The 14,363-nt window shown below is 37.5% G+C and overlaps 1 protein-coding gene across 4 annotated transcripts in view; it reads right to left on the bottom strand.

The window, feature by feature from the left end:
- The window catches only part of ADGRB3 (adhesion G protein-coupled receptor B3), a 736,713-nt gene that overhangs the window by 24,035 nt on the left and 698,315 nt on the right, over positions 1-14,363 (bottom strand). For 3 of the 4 annotated variants that reach the window (XM_060615857.3, XM_060615855.3, XM_060615854.3), the window contains one exon: positions 3,597-3,632. The exons of the other annotated variant lie outside the window; for it this stretch is intronic. In XM_060615857.3, the coding sequence (XP_060471840.1) occupies positions 3,597-3,632 (36 nt within the window). The remainder of the gene's footprint in view (positions 1-3,596; positions 3,633-14,363) is intronic. 4 annotated transcript variants of the gene reach the window in all.

The following is a 14,363-nucleotide window of genomic DNA, read 5'->3' as shown; positions in this document are numbered from 1 at the left end:
AATTTGATAAAATATAACTTGGTAAACAAAGATGTATCTACTTTTTCTCCCTACCTGGTCCCTTCAGAATTTGGATCACATGGCAATGCAGTTAGTTATTTGCATAAATTCAATGAGAATCTGTTCTCCTTGTAATAACAATTGGAAATATTGGCTATTTTACCAAGGCTCTGATTGTATTATTTTGAGAGAGATGTGCATAGTCTCAGATTTGACAGGACAGTTTTTAAGAAACAAAGGCTGACTTTATGGAGCCAATAAAGCTCCTCAGAAAAATCACCCTGGCACCTTGCTTACAAGGTTCTAGCAAAGCAGTCTTAAAAAGATCTTATAGGGTCAATCACTATTCTTGCTACGCTTGTGGAAATAGGCCAAATGTAATGCAAACAAATTAGTTTTGCTGTGATTATCTTTGGTAAGAAAAAAAAAGGGTAAGTATAGAAAGAAAAATTATGTTTGCACTTTTGTCTATATTAGATTCTAATCCTGTTAATAAACTGTTCTAGATGCTAAATTCTGGTTTTCTCAAATATCTGGCTATGACTCTAACATGTCTGATTTTTTTTTCCCCATGCTTCTGATTTGGAATGAATAAGAACAAAGACTGCCCTTTATCCTCCTTGAAAGGAACTATCCCAGGTCCTCCTCATTACCCAAATGATAGCCAGACTTCAGGGGCTCAATAATGGGGTATACATACACAGCTAAACATCTTGTCCTGTACAAACCCTGGAGATTTGCAAGAGAAGCAGCTGACATCAAAGCAGACTGCTTCCACTCAAGACCCTGGATCAAGACTTCATACTTTAAACATAGTCTTTCTTTTTCCCCTGGCATTGGCCTGGAAAAAGAAAATCTCCACCTATATCTCCCAGGCCATTGCTAAGGGGAGCAAACTCTGGAATTTAGAACAATTTTTTTTTTAAGGCTAAGATCTTGGCCAAAGGGAGAGATGTGAAAATAAACAAAGGAATGGGGTTGGAATTCCTGAGTGGGGAGCTCTCTCATATACTACCAGTAGTTACAACTTCTGTGTTTCAACAGAAGGAATATTTCCCCTGGGCCCAGCAGCAGCAAGCTGTCCTTTCCTGCAGCCAGTGTGAAGGTGCCACCCCTTGGAACTCTCTTATTTTCCTCTAGTGAACTGTTGTTCAAAACAGTACCTCCCAACTTCTTTTCTCCTCTCCAGGCTTGCATGTCCTGAATTGCAATTCCCAAATAAACTTGCGTGCTGCTTGATAACCTTTGTTGTTTAATTTTTAAGTTTGACACTATATACCAGATCTCTGCTTGGAGCTGGGAATGCAAATCCAATAAAGGGTTTGGTCACAGAACAAAGGAGTATCACTACAGTATTCTCTGTATCCTTTCCTGAAAGTAAGAATGGATGTTAAACCATTTTGGCTAGTCAACACTTTGCTCTATTTATTAAAAAAAATACAGTGTTGTCTTGGAGACTGGCAACATGAAAGGGCTTTTCTCCAGGTATAACACTTACCAGGCAATGATTTATGAGTTAAGAGAATATTGTTATTGTGTATAGACTCTGCGGAGTGTATGAGGCCTAAAGGGAAGATATTTTCAGGAGCCTAGGAGGCAAATCTGCTTGCCAGTGACAAAAATGCCTAAGTTGGCCACTGTGTGGGAAGGGAAGGCTTATGGGGTGGGAGTTGGGGGACTATCAAGTAGTTTGATATAAACAAAATTTATCAAGCCTGAATTAAAAGGGAGGGAGGCAAGTGAGGTTCTTCATCTAGGACAATCCACAAAGTACAAATATATCATACTAAAATATATCAGCATTTAAAGCCAGGAGTAATTTTTCTGAACACCATTTCTGAGATAACTGCCACATAACTGTAATTGCACATAGACTAAGGGGAGTGGCACTAAAAGGTTTGCAAAGAAAATGTACTATCTCAAAATGCCCCCACCCCACCCTCAAATTTTACACTTCTCACAATCATGCAATAACTACAGCAATTGAAGAGCTAACTATCTAGGGTTGTTGTGTTGCAACATCCTTCCATTTTCAGCAAATGTTTTGATAATACCATGGCTATACATTGAGATACTAAGCAGCAGGAAAAAAGCATCAGCTTAAGGAATCGTCTACCAGTTGCCACAGAGAATCTATGAAAAAGGAATAGGTTTTCTAATGCTCCAAGTGACACAATATGATTAGATTTCTTTTCAGAGCTTGTGATTACATAGCTTTGGTTGGTTGCACTGAGGCCTAATTGTAGATCTAGGTTTTTACTATATTTTGTCACTGATGCCTTGTGGATTAATTTCCATCTCCTTTCCTTTGTACTAACATAACTTCGTGCTTTAAGGACAAAAAATATATACACAATGATCTTCAATTTTGGGTTAACTAAAGAAAAAGGGGAAAAAATGTCCCTTAAAAGGCAGTAAGAAATCTAAAACTGAAGATTGCTGAATGTTTTTTTCTTTGTAGCCTGAAACAAGATATAATGACGTTTATTATCCCATGCCAGGCTGCTACAACTGAGACACATCAGTAGGAAATTTGGCATATAGTCATTGAAGCCAGGTTATCACTTTGTTTCTTGAACTCTAAACATTTCCTAAAAAAGACCAATTCTTTAAGGACTCTACTCAAGGTAAAACCAGAGCCTGTTTACCATTGTAGTAAATACAAACTGCTAAGTCTCACTTTTGATACCTGATTTATTATTGCTGAGCTACAACATTCATCTCCATCAACAAAATGATTTAGGAGTCCCCATATTCCGAGAGGTTTCCATAATTTTAGGAATACCAGCTAAGAGTATCGAGTTCTATGTAAGCATCAACACAGTACAAATATGCTGGAGAAATTTATAATGTATTATATCCAATTATGTCAGCAGGCTATGAATCATATCTAATTATCAAGATGCATAAGTGCCTTTTATGTGACGCTCAAACATCATTAATTTTGTGCTTAGCATAAGCTGCTCAAATGGTATGATTTCGGTAATTTCTAGCATCGATATTACAACATCAATATAAATTCAATGCAAATTGGAAAATGAACATCTTCATCTTGTTTATATCTGCAAAAAGGCATTTACTGAACATAGGAGCACACTGAACCAACACTTGCTATTGAAAAAAAGAATCTGGAATGTAGCGCAGAGAACCTGAATAAGAGGAATCAGTACACAAGGCAAGTCCCAGAGAAAGCCTAGCTAACCAGCCAAAGCATTCTTACAGGCTCTCTTCACGTAGTCACTGAGGTGAAACCAATGTAACTGTTGTAAATATGAAAAACGAAGAAACCAACATTCTTACCTCACAACAAACTGAATTGATCTAATTAAATCCTCTCCATAAATTGCCCATTTATCTTAGTATTTATAAAATGGATTCCATGTCTGGAAAATCTCAGTTTAGCATACATCTAAGGCAATTAGAAGTTAAAATTTTTTTCTACTAGTTTTACAATATGGATTTTAATTAAAAATGTTTGACTTCTCATTTAATTTTTAAAGAGTAGAGCCCCTACAGAGTGCAGAACAATATGTTGAGTTGTATGTCAATTTTGAATCAAAGCAATTAAAATTATTTAAAAATCCATAGAAACTTACCTCAAAGTCAAGGTCTGAATATCGTGATTTTCTTCTCTGTTAGATTTTTTAAAAAGAAGAAAAACCAACATAAAGTTATGTTTAGTCATTCAAATAAGATGAAAATTATTATTTTCAATAAAATATATTGTTACCTTTGTATTACAAGTATTTCCTTCACATAAGAATGTGGGAATTTTTATGATTTCAAATTCTTTCATCCATATGATTTCATTTTTACTTTGAACTTCCATTAAAATTGAAGAATATAAAAATACAGAATATTTCTCATCCTGATCTCTTAACTTTTTCAGCAAGGAGAATTTTTTTAAATGTGAATTCTCACAAAATTTTCAATCTTAAAGCAGACTTGAGGTCTGTAACAGCAAAACTATAATTTTTATTTTAGAGACACAAAGGAGTAAAAGCTATATAGGAAAACATCATGTACATCTCTCAAGACTTCCCACCAGCCTATCTCAGTCTTCATTTCTATCAAACTCTCTCTGGCCTTCTGACTCCCAAAGTTCTGTATGTCTCACCCACAATTTTTTTGGTATTTGATGGTTCTCCATGATAAGAAAGTCCTAACTGCTAGTTCTTAGGAACTGACGTATTTATTATAATTTAGTAAAAAAAAAAAAAAAAATAGCCCACACCCCAGTGATATACAAGTGTAGATGTCCATTATCTCAGTGTTCCTCTATGCCTCTGACTCTGTCAAACAGTTCCTGAATCTAGTTATAGATCAATATGTATTAATAAAATAAGACAGTAGGCCTGATAAAATCAGGAAACATTACTTAAATGAAATTAATGTGATTCTATGAATATTAGTGTAAGGAAGGTATGCTTAGCATGTGCCAAGAGGGATTTAGTATAGAAGGAGATATCTGGTAAATATAGAAAGGGTCCTCAAAATATTTAGAGAACAAAACAAGTTTCCAATAGGAGGTTTTTTTTTAAAGTTTATTTATTTTGAGAGAAGAGTGAGGGGGGAGGGGCAGAGGGAAAGGGAGAAGAGAATCCCAAGCAGGCTCCACACTGCCAGCACGGAGCCCAGTGTGGGGCTCAAACTCACGAACCGTGTGATTATGATGTGAACTGAAACCAAGAGTCAGATGCTTAACTGACCAAGCCACCCATACACTCCAGAGTTTTGTTTGTACTATGAATTTTTTTTTTTTTGATGAACTGGGGACAAAAAAATAAATATTAAAAACAATAAGCAGTTGAATATGTAAACCTTTAGGCAAATGTCTTTTATATTTTTCTCTTCTGCTATCCCAATACCTATCTTAAGTTCAATAACCTAACAGGGAACCCTAACCATATAGTTGAGAGATTCTTGTAACTGCTAAATAGTAGAGACAGGCACTAATGTAGTTTATTGACAAATATGCCCACATTTCTACAGCTAGAGTTACAATGTAACATAGAACCAGAACCTCCCTATATAACCACCTCCCCAAAGCATGCTTCACTAGACAAGAAGATATACTAAAAGAAAGATTTTGTTAAAAAGTTGAAAAACTTTGAAATTATTTGATTAGAGTGGAGCTGGATCGTGGAATCCAGTCTTCAAGTATGATCAAAGAGAGCATTGAGAAGAGGATTGCTTTATTAAAATTTTTTTAATGTTTGTTCATTTTTGAGAGACAGCGACAGAGTGTGACTGGGGGTGGGGCAGAGAGAGAGGGAGGCACAGGAACTGAAGCAGGCTCCAGGCTCTGAGCTATCAGCACAGAGCCCGATGAGGGGCTCCAACCCACGAACCATGAGATCATTACCTGAGCCACCTAGGTATCCCTGAAGACACTGCTTTATTAAATGAAGGCTGCATGTTGATGTATGTCACTTCAGTTCTTGTCTCTAGTGTCACTGTGGCCTAGCCCTGGTGACATACTGCAAGGAGAAAAGTGTGTAGGAAGGCATTAACCCAGGCCTCCTTTGCCATCTCCCACCACTATTGTTATCTGTGTTGTAAAAAAAATCAGGCTCCAACGTAGCGCGTTGCACTTTGCTGCAATATCTATTCTACATGTCAGTGTTTCCATTCTGCTCTTGAATGCTTCGCTTTCTTGGCACTGTGACTCTGCAGGACGTTTTTGTAAGTATATGTTAAGCAAGATTCTTTCATTCATGCAGCAACATGCAAGCATGGAAACAGTTTTAAGCAGCTAGAACATTTGTCATGAGCTTTGAGTTCCATTTGGAAATTAGTGAGATCTTATGAGAAGTTTCAGCTAGCTAGCAGAATAAGAAGAGGCCTTTCTACTGCTGGCGTTGTCTCTTTGCCAAAGGTTGCAACAGCAGTATGTTGTGTTGTTGCTGAATGCAAAGCTGTGTAGCCTAAGGACCGGACATGCTGATGGACACATGTCACATATTTTAGGAACAAGAACAAAAGACGGGAACCTAGAAGACCATCAGAAATAGATTCTCCTTCTGACAGATGTCACCTATGCACCTATGTTGACATGAAATATGAAAAAGAAAATGGATATATTCCTACGAATAGATTTTTCTCTCTTCTAATTTTATTAAAATTAAATTCTAACATAAAGGTAGAGCAGAACTAGCAGCCTCAAAGGATTAGGCTAAAAAATGAATGAAGCAAACAGATTTTAATCAAAAGAGCCTAAAGATGGTGGGGGTGGGGGGTGAGCAGTGAAGACTTAAAAATTAGAGAATGGGAAAAATGTGGTAGATTTTCAGAGCCCAAGGGAAGTTAAAATTTGTGACATCTAATTCATATCCCCACAAACTGACCAAGTGTTCCAACCTTTTATAGTTTATAAAGTGCTTTCACATTTGAACATGGTAACTGCCCTGTGGGATGGTCAGGAAAGTATTATTTTTTTATATCTATTCTATGAATTAGGAAAACTGAGTCCCAGAGTAGTTAAAATGACTTGCTCACTTCACCTGGGTAGTAAGCAAATGAGCTGGGATTCACACTCAGGTCTTCTGACTCCAAACCCTGCATTTTGTCCACTGTCTCTCACTACTTGTTCAGTGGTAAGGGTGGTAATATTTTATAGCCAGGATGCCTGATATAGTTTGCTGATTGTTACTAGAATTCAGCAAGAATAACATTTGAGGACCCAGTCAATCCAAGGCTGACAGCAGTGGGACAGAGATGCTTTCCAGCCATAAAGTAAGGTCAAGCAGAGTAACTTTTGTCAATTATATTTTAAAAGAGAAAAAGCATCAATATGATACTTATTTGAGAAAAGAGCTAATGGCATTATAATTTGTGATGATTACAGTAACTTAAAGACCATTGTAATACTTCATGACCAATGATACAGTCACAAACAGTAGCCAACCTCCACTTCCATGATGTGTCTCCCAATGCAAAATCCAGTTTATTTTGAGGTATCTGGTACTGAGAAATTGTGGTATAATGCAAGAACCAGAGTGTTGAATTCTGTTACCCTTGGTATACAGGCAGTATATTGGAAAGTATTTCAAGGCACTGGTTTGTAGAAACTGTGACGGACTTACATGTTTATTCAAATGTCCCTCTGAGCTTGCTGGGAAGTTATTGTAAGGTATGAAAGTGGTTACAAATAGTGGTTATATTTTTAAAAAATGAGAATCAATAAAAGTGATCAGGTCATGATAATTTTTTTCTGATTAAGTTGACAACTGCAGAATTGGTACATATAAGTTTAAAATAAGCCAGGGAGGGGGCGCCTGAGCGGCTCAGTCACTTAAGCATCTGACTTGGGCTCAAGTCATGATCTCATGGTTTGTGAGTTCGAGCCCTGCATCAGGCTCTGTGCTGACAGCTCAGAGACTGGAGCCTGCTTCAGATTCTGTGTCTTCCTCTCTCTCTGCCCCTCTCCTGCTCACATTCTGTCTTTCTCTCTCTCTCTCTCAAACATAAATAAATGCTAAAAAAAAAAAAATAAGCCAGGTTGGTACTAAAATATTTTATGAAGATATAAATCCCTCTGTCTCTAGATCCCCAACTTCTCAAATAACTTGATACAAATAATCCTTTTTGTCACAGTAGGTGATAAAAAAAATCTCTTCAGTTCTTCTATGTGGTTTCCTTTTCCTAATTTTCCACTTAGAACTCATCCTAACTTGTATTCTGTCCTCAACACTCCATTAAAATTCTTCTTGTCAAGGTCTCTGATGAGCTCCATCTGGTCAATTTCCAAGGTCAACCTTCTGTCCTTATCTTGCTGGACTCTCAGAAGCTTTTGAAATTTAATCATTTCCTCATTAAAACACATCATTTTAGCTTTTCCTCCCCCCCACCCCCACCCCCCACCTTCCCTCGCCTTGTTTGCTGTGGCTCATTCTCAAGTGTTCTTTGCTGGCTCTTCCTTATCACCCTGCCTTCTAAGTGTTGAGTTCCTGAGGTCTCTTTTTTCTCATCTTCTCTCCTCGATAGTAGCATTCATTCCATGCTGGCAAATTCCATCCTTTAAGTTCCAAATACCCCTTTCCTCTTCATGTCTGTCCAATCACAGAAAATGTCAGCTATCTAGCTGGTCAAGTCAGAGACTTAGGAGTCATGCTTTGTTCCCCACATCTCTCATCCTGCACATCACATCCACCAGCAAGTGCTATCTATTCCACCTCTGAATTCTCTCGATCTACCTACTCTTCTCCATCTTCACTTTCACCTCTATAGTCAAAGACATTCTCCTCTCCTGTCTGGGTAACTTCAGTACCTCCCTAACTGTCCTCAGGCTTTCTGCTCTACTCCCTCTCCTAATATTACTGGATCCTAATTCTCTTTCCCAAATCATCAAAGGGAGGGATGGATGGATGGATGGAGAAACGATCATGACAATCTTTCACTCAACAGTTTTTGCTTGCTTCCGTTGTTTATACAAGGCTCTGCAAAATCTGGTTTCTTTTTCCTATGCCAGCGACATCTTATGGAGCTCACCCCTTGGTCTGCAGGTCTTCTAATCCTGTGAAAGTATCCCAAGCTCTTTCCTATCTCAGGACCCCTGCACTGCAGCTTGTTTTGCCTGAACCATCTCCTCACCCTCCAGATCCACATAGGCCACGCTCCTTCTTAGCTTCACCCTACATAACCCTTCAGAAAGCTCAGGCCACTTTATCAAAAGAAGTCTCTCCCTCACATTCCATGGTTCTTCCCCAGCCCAGCACACTCTTTTAGAGTATCCATTCATTAACAGTTAGTTATCTATCTATTCCATAGGGTATATTTACCACAGGGAAATTTACCACATCTGCCTTGATCACTTTTATGTCTGCAGCATCTACAAAAGGGCCTGGCACAATAATTCACAAAATTATGGATGAATAATTGAAGGAGGTACACTATGGCAGCTAAACAAGTCCAAAATAATTGGACTTGTTTCTTATTTTTGTTTTGTTGTTGTTTTTCTCATTCTTTGGGAGAATTTAGATAAGCAGGCAGACTACACAAAGAAAACCATTATGAATGGATTAACTGACAGCCAAAAGGATCAAGACAATTTAGGGAATGCAGGCTTATCACTAATAGAAGGGAAAAAATTTCAGGATGATTTAAGTGTAAGAAAATGCACAAGAGTATGAGGCTACACAGAGGAATACTTAGCAAGTATATGCATTAAGGCATCTCTTCATATCTAAATCCTCTAGAATGATGAATAATTTCTCAAAGGGAATAATTCATTGTTTGTGTCACTTCAAATTAAACTGGACAAGACACTAGAAAATTCACTGCAAGGGATAAATTGCACTGACTAATAAATGGCAATATGACTGCCATTAAAACTTTTATTGCAGAGCGAGCAATGGACACATTCAAGGAGAAAGCTTCGATACCAAATCCATTGAAAACATCTGTGAAAAAAAACCTTGAGGATAATAAATATTGCAAAATGACGTATTTCGCCAGTTTTGTTTGTATGTGTGCATAAACAAAATTCCCTAATAGAGGAGCAAAAACAAAACACTAAAGAAGGGCGAGGCGCCCTTTCACCACAGCTATGTGAGAAAAAAATGTAAAAAAGAAAACGTAGCTTTTGCACAATGGTCAGTTTTGTAATGGTTTCTGCTAGTGACAGTCTCCCAGCTCCCAAGTAAGGCCATAATATTTTGTCTAAAATCCTAAATATCGATTTAGCACAGCATTCAAGCTTCTTCACAGAAATTCAAGATATAATGGTAATGATATAATAATAACACAACCTTACATCTGAAGTGCTTACAATTTTCAAAGGTTTTTCACATCCATTATCTAATTTGATCCACACAGTAGCTCTAAGGGAGGCAACTGTAATGTGACATTATAGCTAAAATGTTTTACCTTTAAAAACCATTATAGTGAAAGCTCTACAATTAATGTCCAGAGGAAAACCGGAGTATAAAAATTTAGCCTAGAATGGTGTCCCTTCGTACCCATTTATAAATTGAGAGGGATTTTCAGATATATAGTTAAGTTCACACCAACGTGGTCAGAAAAGTTCGAGTAGCAAACTTTCTACTTTTGATAAAACCATTTCATAATCTACTACCTAACTCTGATTAGTCATTAAAAGTTTCTTCATGAATAAGAAAAACCAAGGCAAAGTCTGTCAGGAGAATGAGAGGGACCACTTAATGTATTTACATCTGAGTAAATTGTTCCATAAGAATTCAAGTGATGGTGGAGCTGAGAAGCCACATACAGGATCATGAAGTAACCCAGAGATTAGCAGAAGAGACTATCCCCTAAGGCTGGACAAAGGGAGATGACCTTGTGACCTAAGCCGGGGGCTGAGGCACCTGGAAGAAGCTGGAAGCCTTAGGGAACAGCAGCTAAATAGACACAAGGTGCTGCTTAAAGCAGAAAAAGTGAGGGAGAAATATACTGGATTTCTCTCTTCTGCCCACCTCCAATCCCTCCCCAGTGCTTCTTAGTGGCCAATCTTCTCTGTCAGCCAGAGGCACAGGAATCGGCATCAACTCTTAGTGATGCAGGGGACCATGTGCCAAATAAGCCCAGGACATGCTTAGAAACTGGGAAATTTTTTGAGTGAGGAAATGTTTCCTATTTAAATCTAACAGCTATAGGCTGTGGAATAAATACCCCTGTTCCAAAGATTCAAAGCAAATACTGACCTGTATTCTTACAATGGTATCTCTAGATTTTTTTCAAAACAAACAAACAAAAAAAAAATAGAACTGCAATCCAAAATTTAAACTATGTTTCATAGTCCTCAAAATGGCTTGAGAACTAGGATACCTCCCTTTCCCCCCCATCTGATCCATAGCACCTAGTGGTTATTTGCTTTATGTACACACCAAATATCAACACATTGTTTTCTCAGTTATTGCAGGTGAATGACTTAAGTGCTAATGACAATTTTATTCTTCTTAACCTTAAAGCACTTTGAGGACATGGAGGTCTGGAGCCATTGTGAGGATTTCTACCATAAGAAAATTGTAATTACCCCATCATTGTGGAAACTAAATCTTTTAGAAACTAAAATGTTCAGAATTGCTTATATAGTTTAGAAGATGGAAGACCACACATTGAAAGAAAAAGAAGGTAATACTAGGCAGTAGAAAAGGAAAGTTCATGCATTTATCAAATTTTTTTATACCCAATAAATAATTGGGGGTTAGCTAAACAAAGTCCCCTGGAGGCTGGAACCTTTTCTGCTAGCACTGCCTTCAGGGCTGGGGAGCCTCCCTCTTTCTTTGTTGCCTCCTGCTTATTTGAGTAAACATTTCCACACACACACACACCCACTCCTTGGCTTTCTTTTCCTCTCCTTCAAATCTTGTTTTTCCTTTGCCTTCTCTTTTTCTTATGAATATCACATCCTGTGCTACAACTGACAGCTTTTACCTTCTCTTTTTCCCACTCCACCCCACTTCTCACCATGGCAATTTGTGAATACCCACCCCTCTGGAGGAAACTTCCCGAATTAATATGAACATCATTTTTATTATATCCTTGGAAGGATCCTGATGCACCTGGCCATCTTCTGCTGATCCAGCTTCCCAAGCTGGATGTTCCTGTGACTGCCATCTTCCTTCTCACGCAGAGGGGGAGACGACTCAAGTTGAAATATTGACCCCCTCTTTATGTAGATACTCCAGTCACCTTTTGGCTTTTTCTCTAATGTCAGGATATCATCTCCCCCACTAGTTGTCCCTACAGATACAGTCCAGCAGAACTGATAACTTGACCTGACATTGCATCACTCTGCTAATAAGGAAAGCACCACTGACTTTATCTGCATGGCCCACAGTCCTGTCTCCAAAATTTGCTAGTTCTGTATACCTATACTTTATCCATTTCATGTCTTTATTCACCATAAGACCATGTGTCTGTTAAGGGTTAAAACTAACTTTAAAGTTGCTCTCCTGCTAATGTCCAGACACATTACTGTCTCTTTTAGACAGCATAAAATTGATCAGGACAGAAAGATTCTTTTCCTAGATGTGCTATGCACTTGCTCTGTAACCTTGAATAAATGACTTTACTTCAAGGATTATAACAACTTATCCATTGCACAGAGGTGTTGTGAAGATTAATTAATTCATGTTTTTAAGGTGATTTGAGGATCTACTAATGAAAGATGCTATATAAATGCTAATTTTTATTATTCATTCCCACATCTATATATTCTCTTTCAGCTGTCTCCTAAAATGGTCACCCATAAGCAATTACTATTAAATTCTCTTAAAGAATGAAAATGAGGACCTGAATTTTCATTCTGAATCCTGCATTTTCTTCCTTTTCAAGATGTAAGCCTTGTGATCTCTAAGTCATTTAAATGTAGATCTTTTGGCTGAATCGCAGTTATATATGATGCTTATAGTTAGTAATAAGGATATGGAGATTTGGAAAAATTACAAACCGAACAAAGCAGCACTTGGAAATTCAGTCTATTGTTCAAGCACACACAACCTGTACAATCTCAAACCTGGAAGGGTTTTTAGGCTTTAGATGTAAAGCATTTTTATAATAAGCAAAATATTTTAATATAATTCCATTCTAACCTCTGTAGCACAATTTAAAGAGCCATTCCATATAGAAGACTCCATACGATCATTATGATTTTCAAGTAGTACATCAGAATTATGATTACTTAGGATGTTACATTATTATATGCACACTCACAGAAAATCGTTTTGAAACTTTTGTGATTTTATATAAACATTATGTAGCTTGTGCTTATGTAGTCATTACTGTAGTAATGCTAGTCTCTGGGATACCAGTTAGACACAGAGACATAGTAGCTATTCTGTTAATTGAGAAAGATGGAACACTTTTGTCTAGTGGGAGCTCCTGCCACTCTAGATTTAATTTGGCCTCACTGTCCCTATTCTTTTGGTTCTAAGGGATGGTTCTTCTCAGAAACCCCATTGTATTTAAGATTGATCTAGAATCTAGGGATTTATTCTGATCCCTTTCACTTTCCCATTTTAGTCTAGAAGTTCCTTGGTCCAGTTGGGGAAAAAAAATCTCAAAATCATACCACTCACCAAGTTACTCTAGCCTTACAGGATCTCTCTTCATGTTGATGTAGTAGAAGGAATGGCTTTGTGAGGAGTAGGGATTGTATAATTGTCTCTGGGCACTTTTGAACACTAGAACATACAGTGATCATCATATATCTGATGGAAAGGGGAAGCAACCAGTTCTAGTATCTTTCTCTAACTAGTGTCTTATGAAATGATCTAGAATATTAAAACAATTGGCAAGACATACAAAAGAATGCATGTATTGCATTATATGTTGAACATATGTAATAGATCAGCATTGTATACTGAATATATGTAATAGAATACATGTAGTTTACAGCAAAATTTCAAGATACAAGATATAAAAGTCACTTATAAAACAGTGATATGATGCATGTCACAAAAAAGCAAGACACATTCCTTAGATCTTACTTAACTGAAATAAATTATGAATGATACTGCTAACAGTTGACTACTCTGTACTTCACTTTATGAGCAAAAAAGAAGCTGAGGGGAATATGCTTTTTTTTATAAAAGCCATGTGGTTGGACCTGAGAGTCCTGACTCTTAACCTGATCAATGTACATCCCTCCTGAGAGTTCACAATTTAAGATGAAAAGTTTTAGTGGTCATCATTATGCAGGAGCTAAGATCACAACATCTACTCTGAAAGATATTGACCTAACATAATAATAGAGTTTATAATTAGTGTAATGGAAGACCCCACAGAAACATTCCAATTTTGGTATTTCTAATGGATGCTCTTATACAGAAAACCCAGATTTTGGTTTGAGTTTGTAATGCCATCCAGGAACTACTTCAACCACCAGAAGGATCTCCAGTACCTGACAAACATCAGGAGGATCTTCTATTTTTTCTATTGAGTGCTCTACTTGGTTCCCATTCTGAAAGAATTATGACTGATAGTTATCCTTTTAATTATAGAGGACTCCTCTTAAAAAATTTTTCTTACATTTATTTATTTTTTGAGAGACATAGAGAGACAGAGCACAAGTTGGGGAGGGGCAAAGAAAGAAGGAGACACAGAATCTGAAGCAGGCTCCAGGCTCTGAGCTGTCAGCCCAGAGCCCAACACGGGGCTCGAACTCACAAACCGTGAGATCATGACCTGAGGTGAAGTTGGATGCTTAACCAAGTGAGCCACCCAGGTGCCCCTAGAGGACTCCTTTTTTAAAACGTGATCTTGAGAAAGGGCATTCTGATGTACTACTGGAAAAAAAAATACCTAGAATCTTAATCCCAACATGCCTAAAATATTTGTGTGATACATAACTGTAAGAGGTAATGTGACTCTTTTCATGTGACTCAATCCAGTGTCACATG

This window comes from Panthera onca, chromosome B2 (assembly GCF_046562875.1).
Source record: "Panthera onca isolate mPanOnc1 chromosome B2, mPanOnc1 haplotype 2, whole genome shotgun sequence".
Taxonomy (NCBI): domain Eukaryota; kingdom Metazoa; phylum Chordata; class Mammalia; order Carnivora; family Felidae; genus Panthera; species Panthera onca.
The sequence above is the reverse complement of the archived record's forward strand: the minus strand, read 5'-3'. Positions and strand labels throughout refer to the sequence as shown.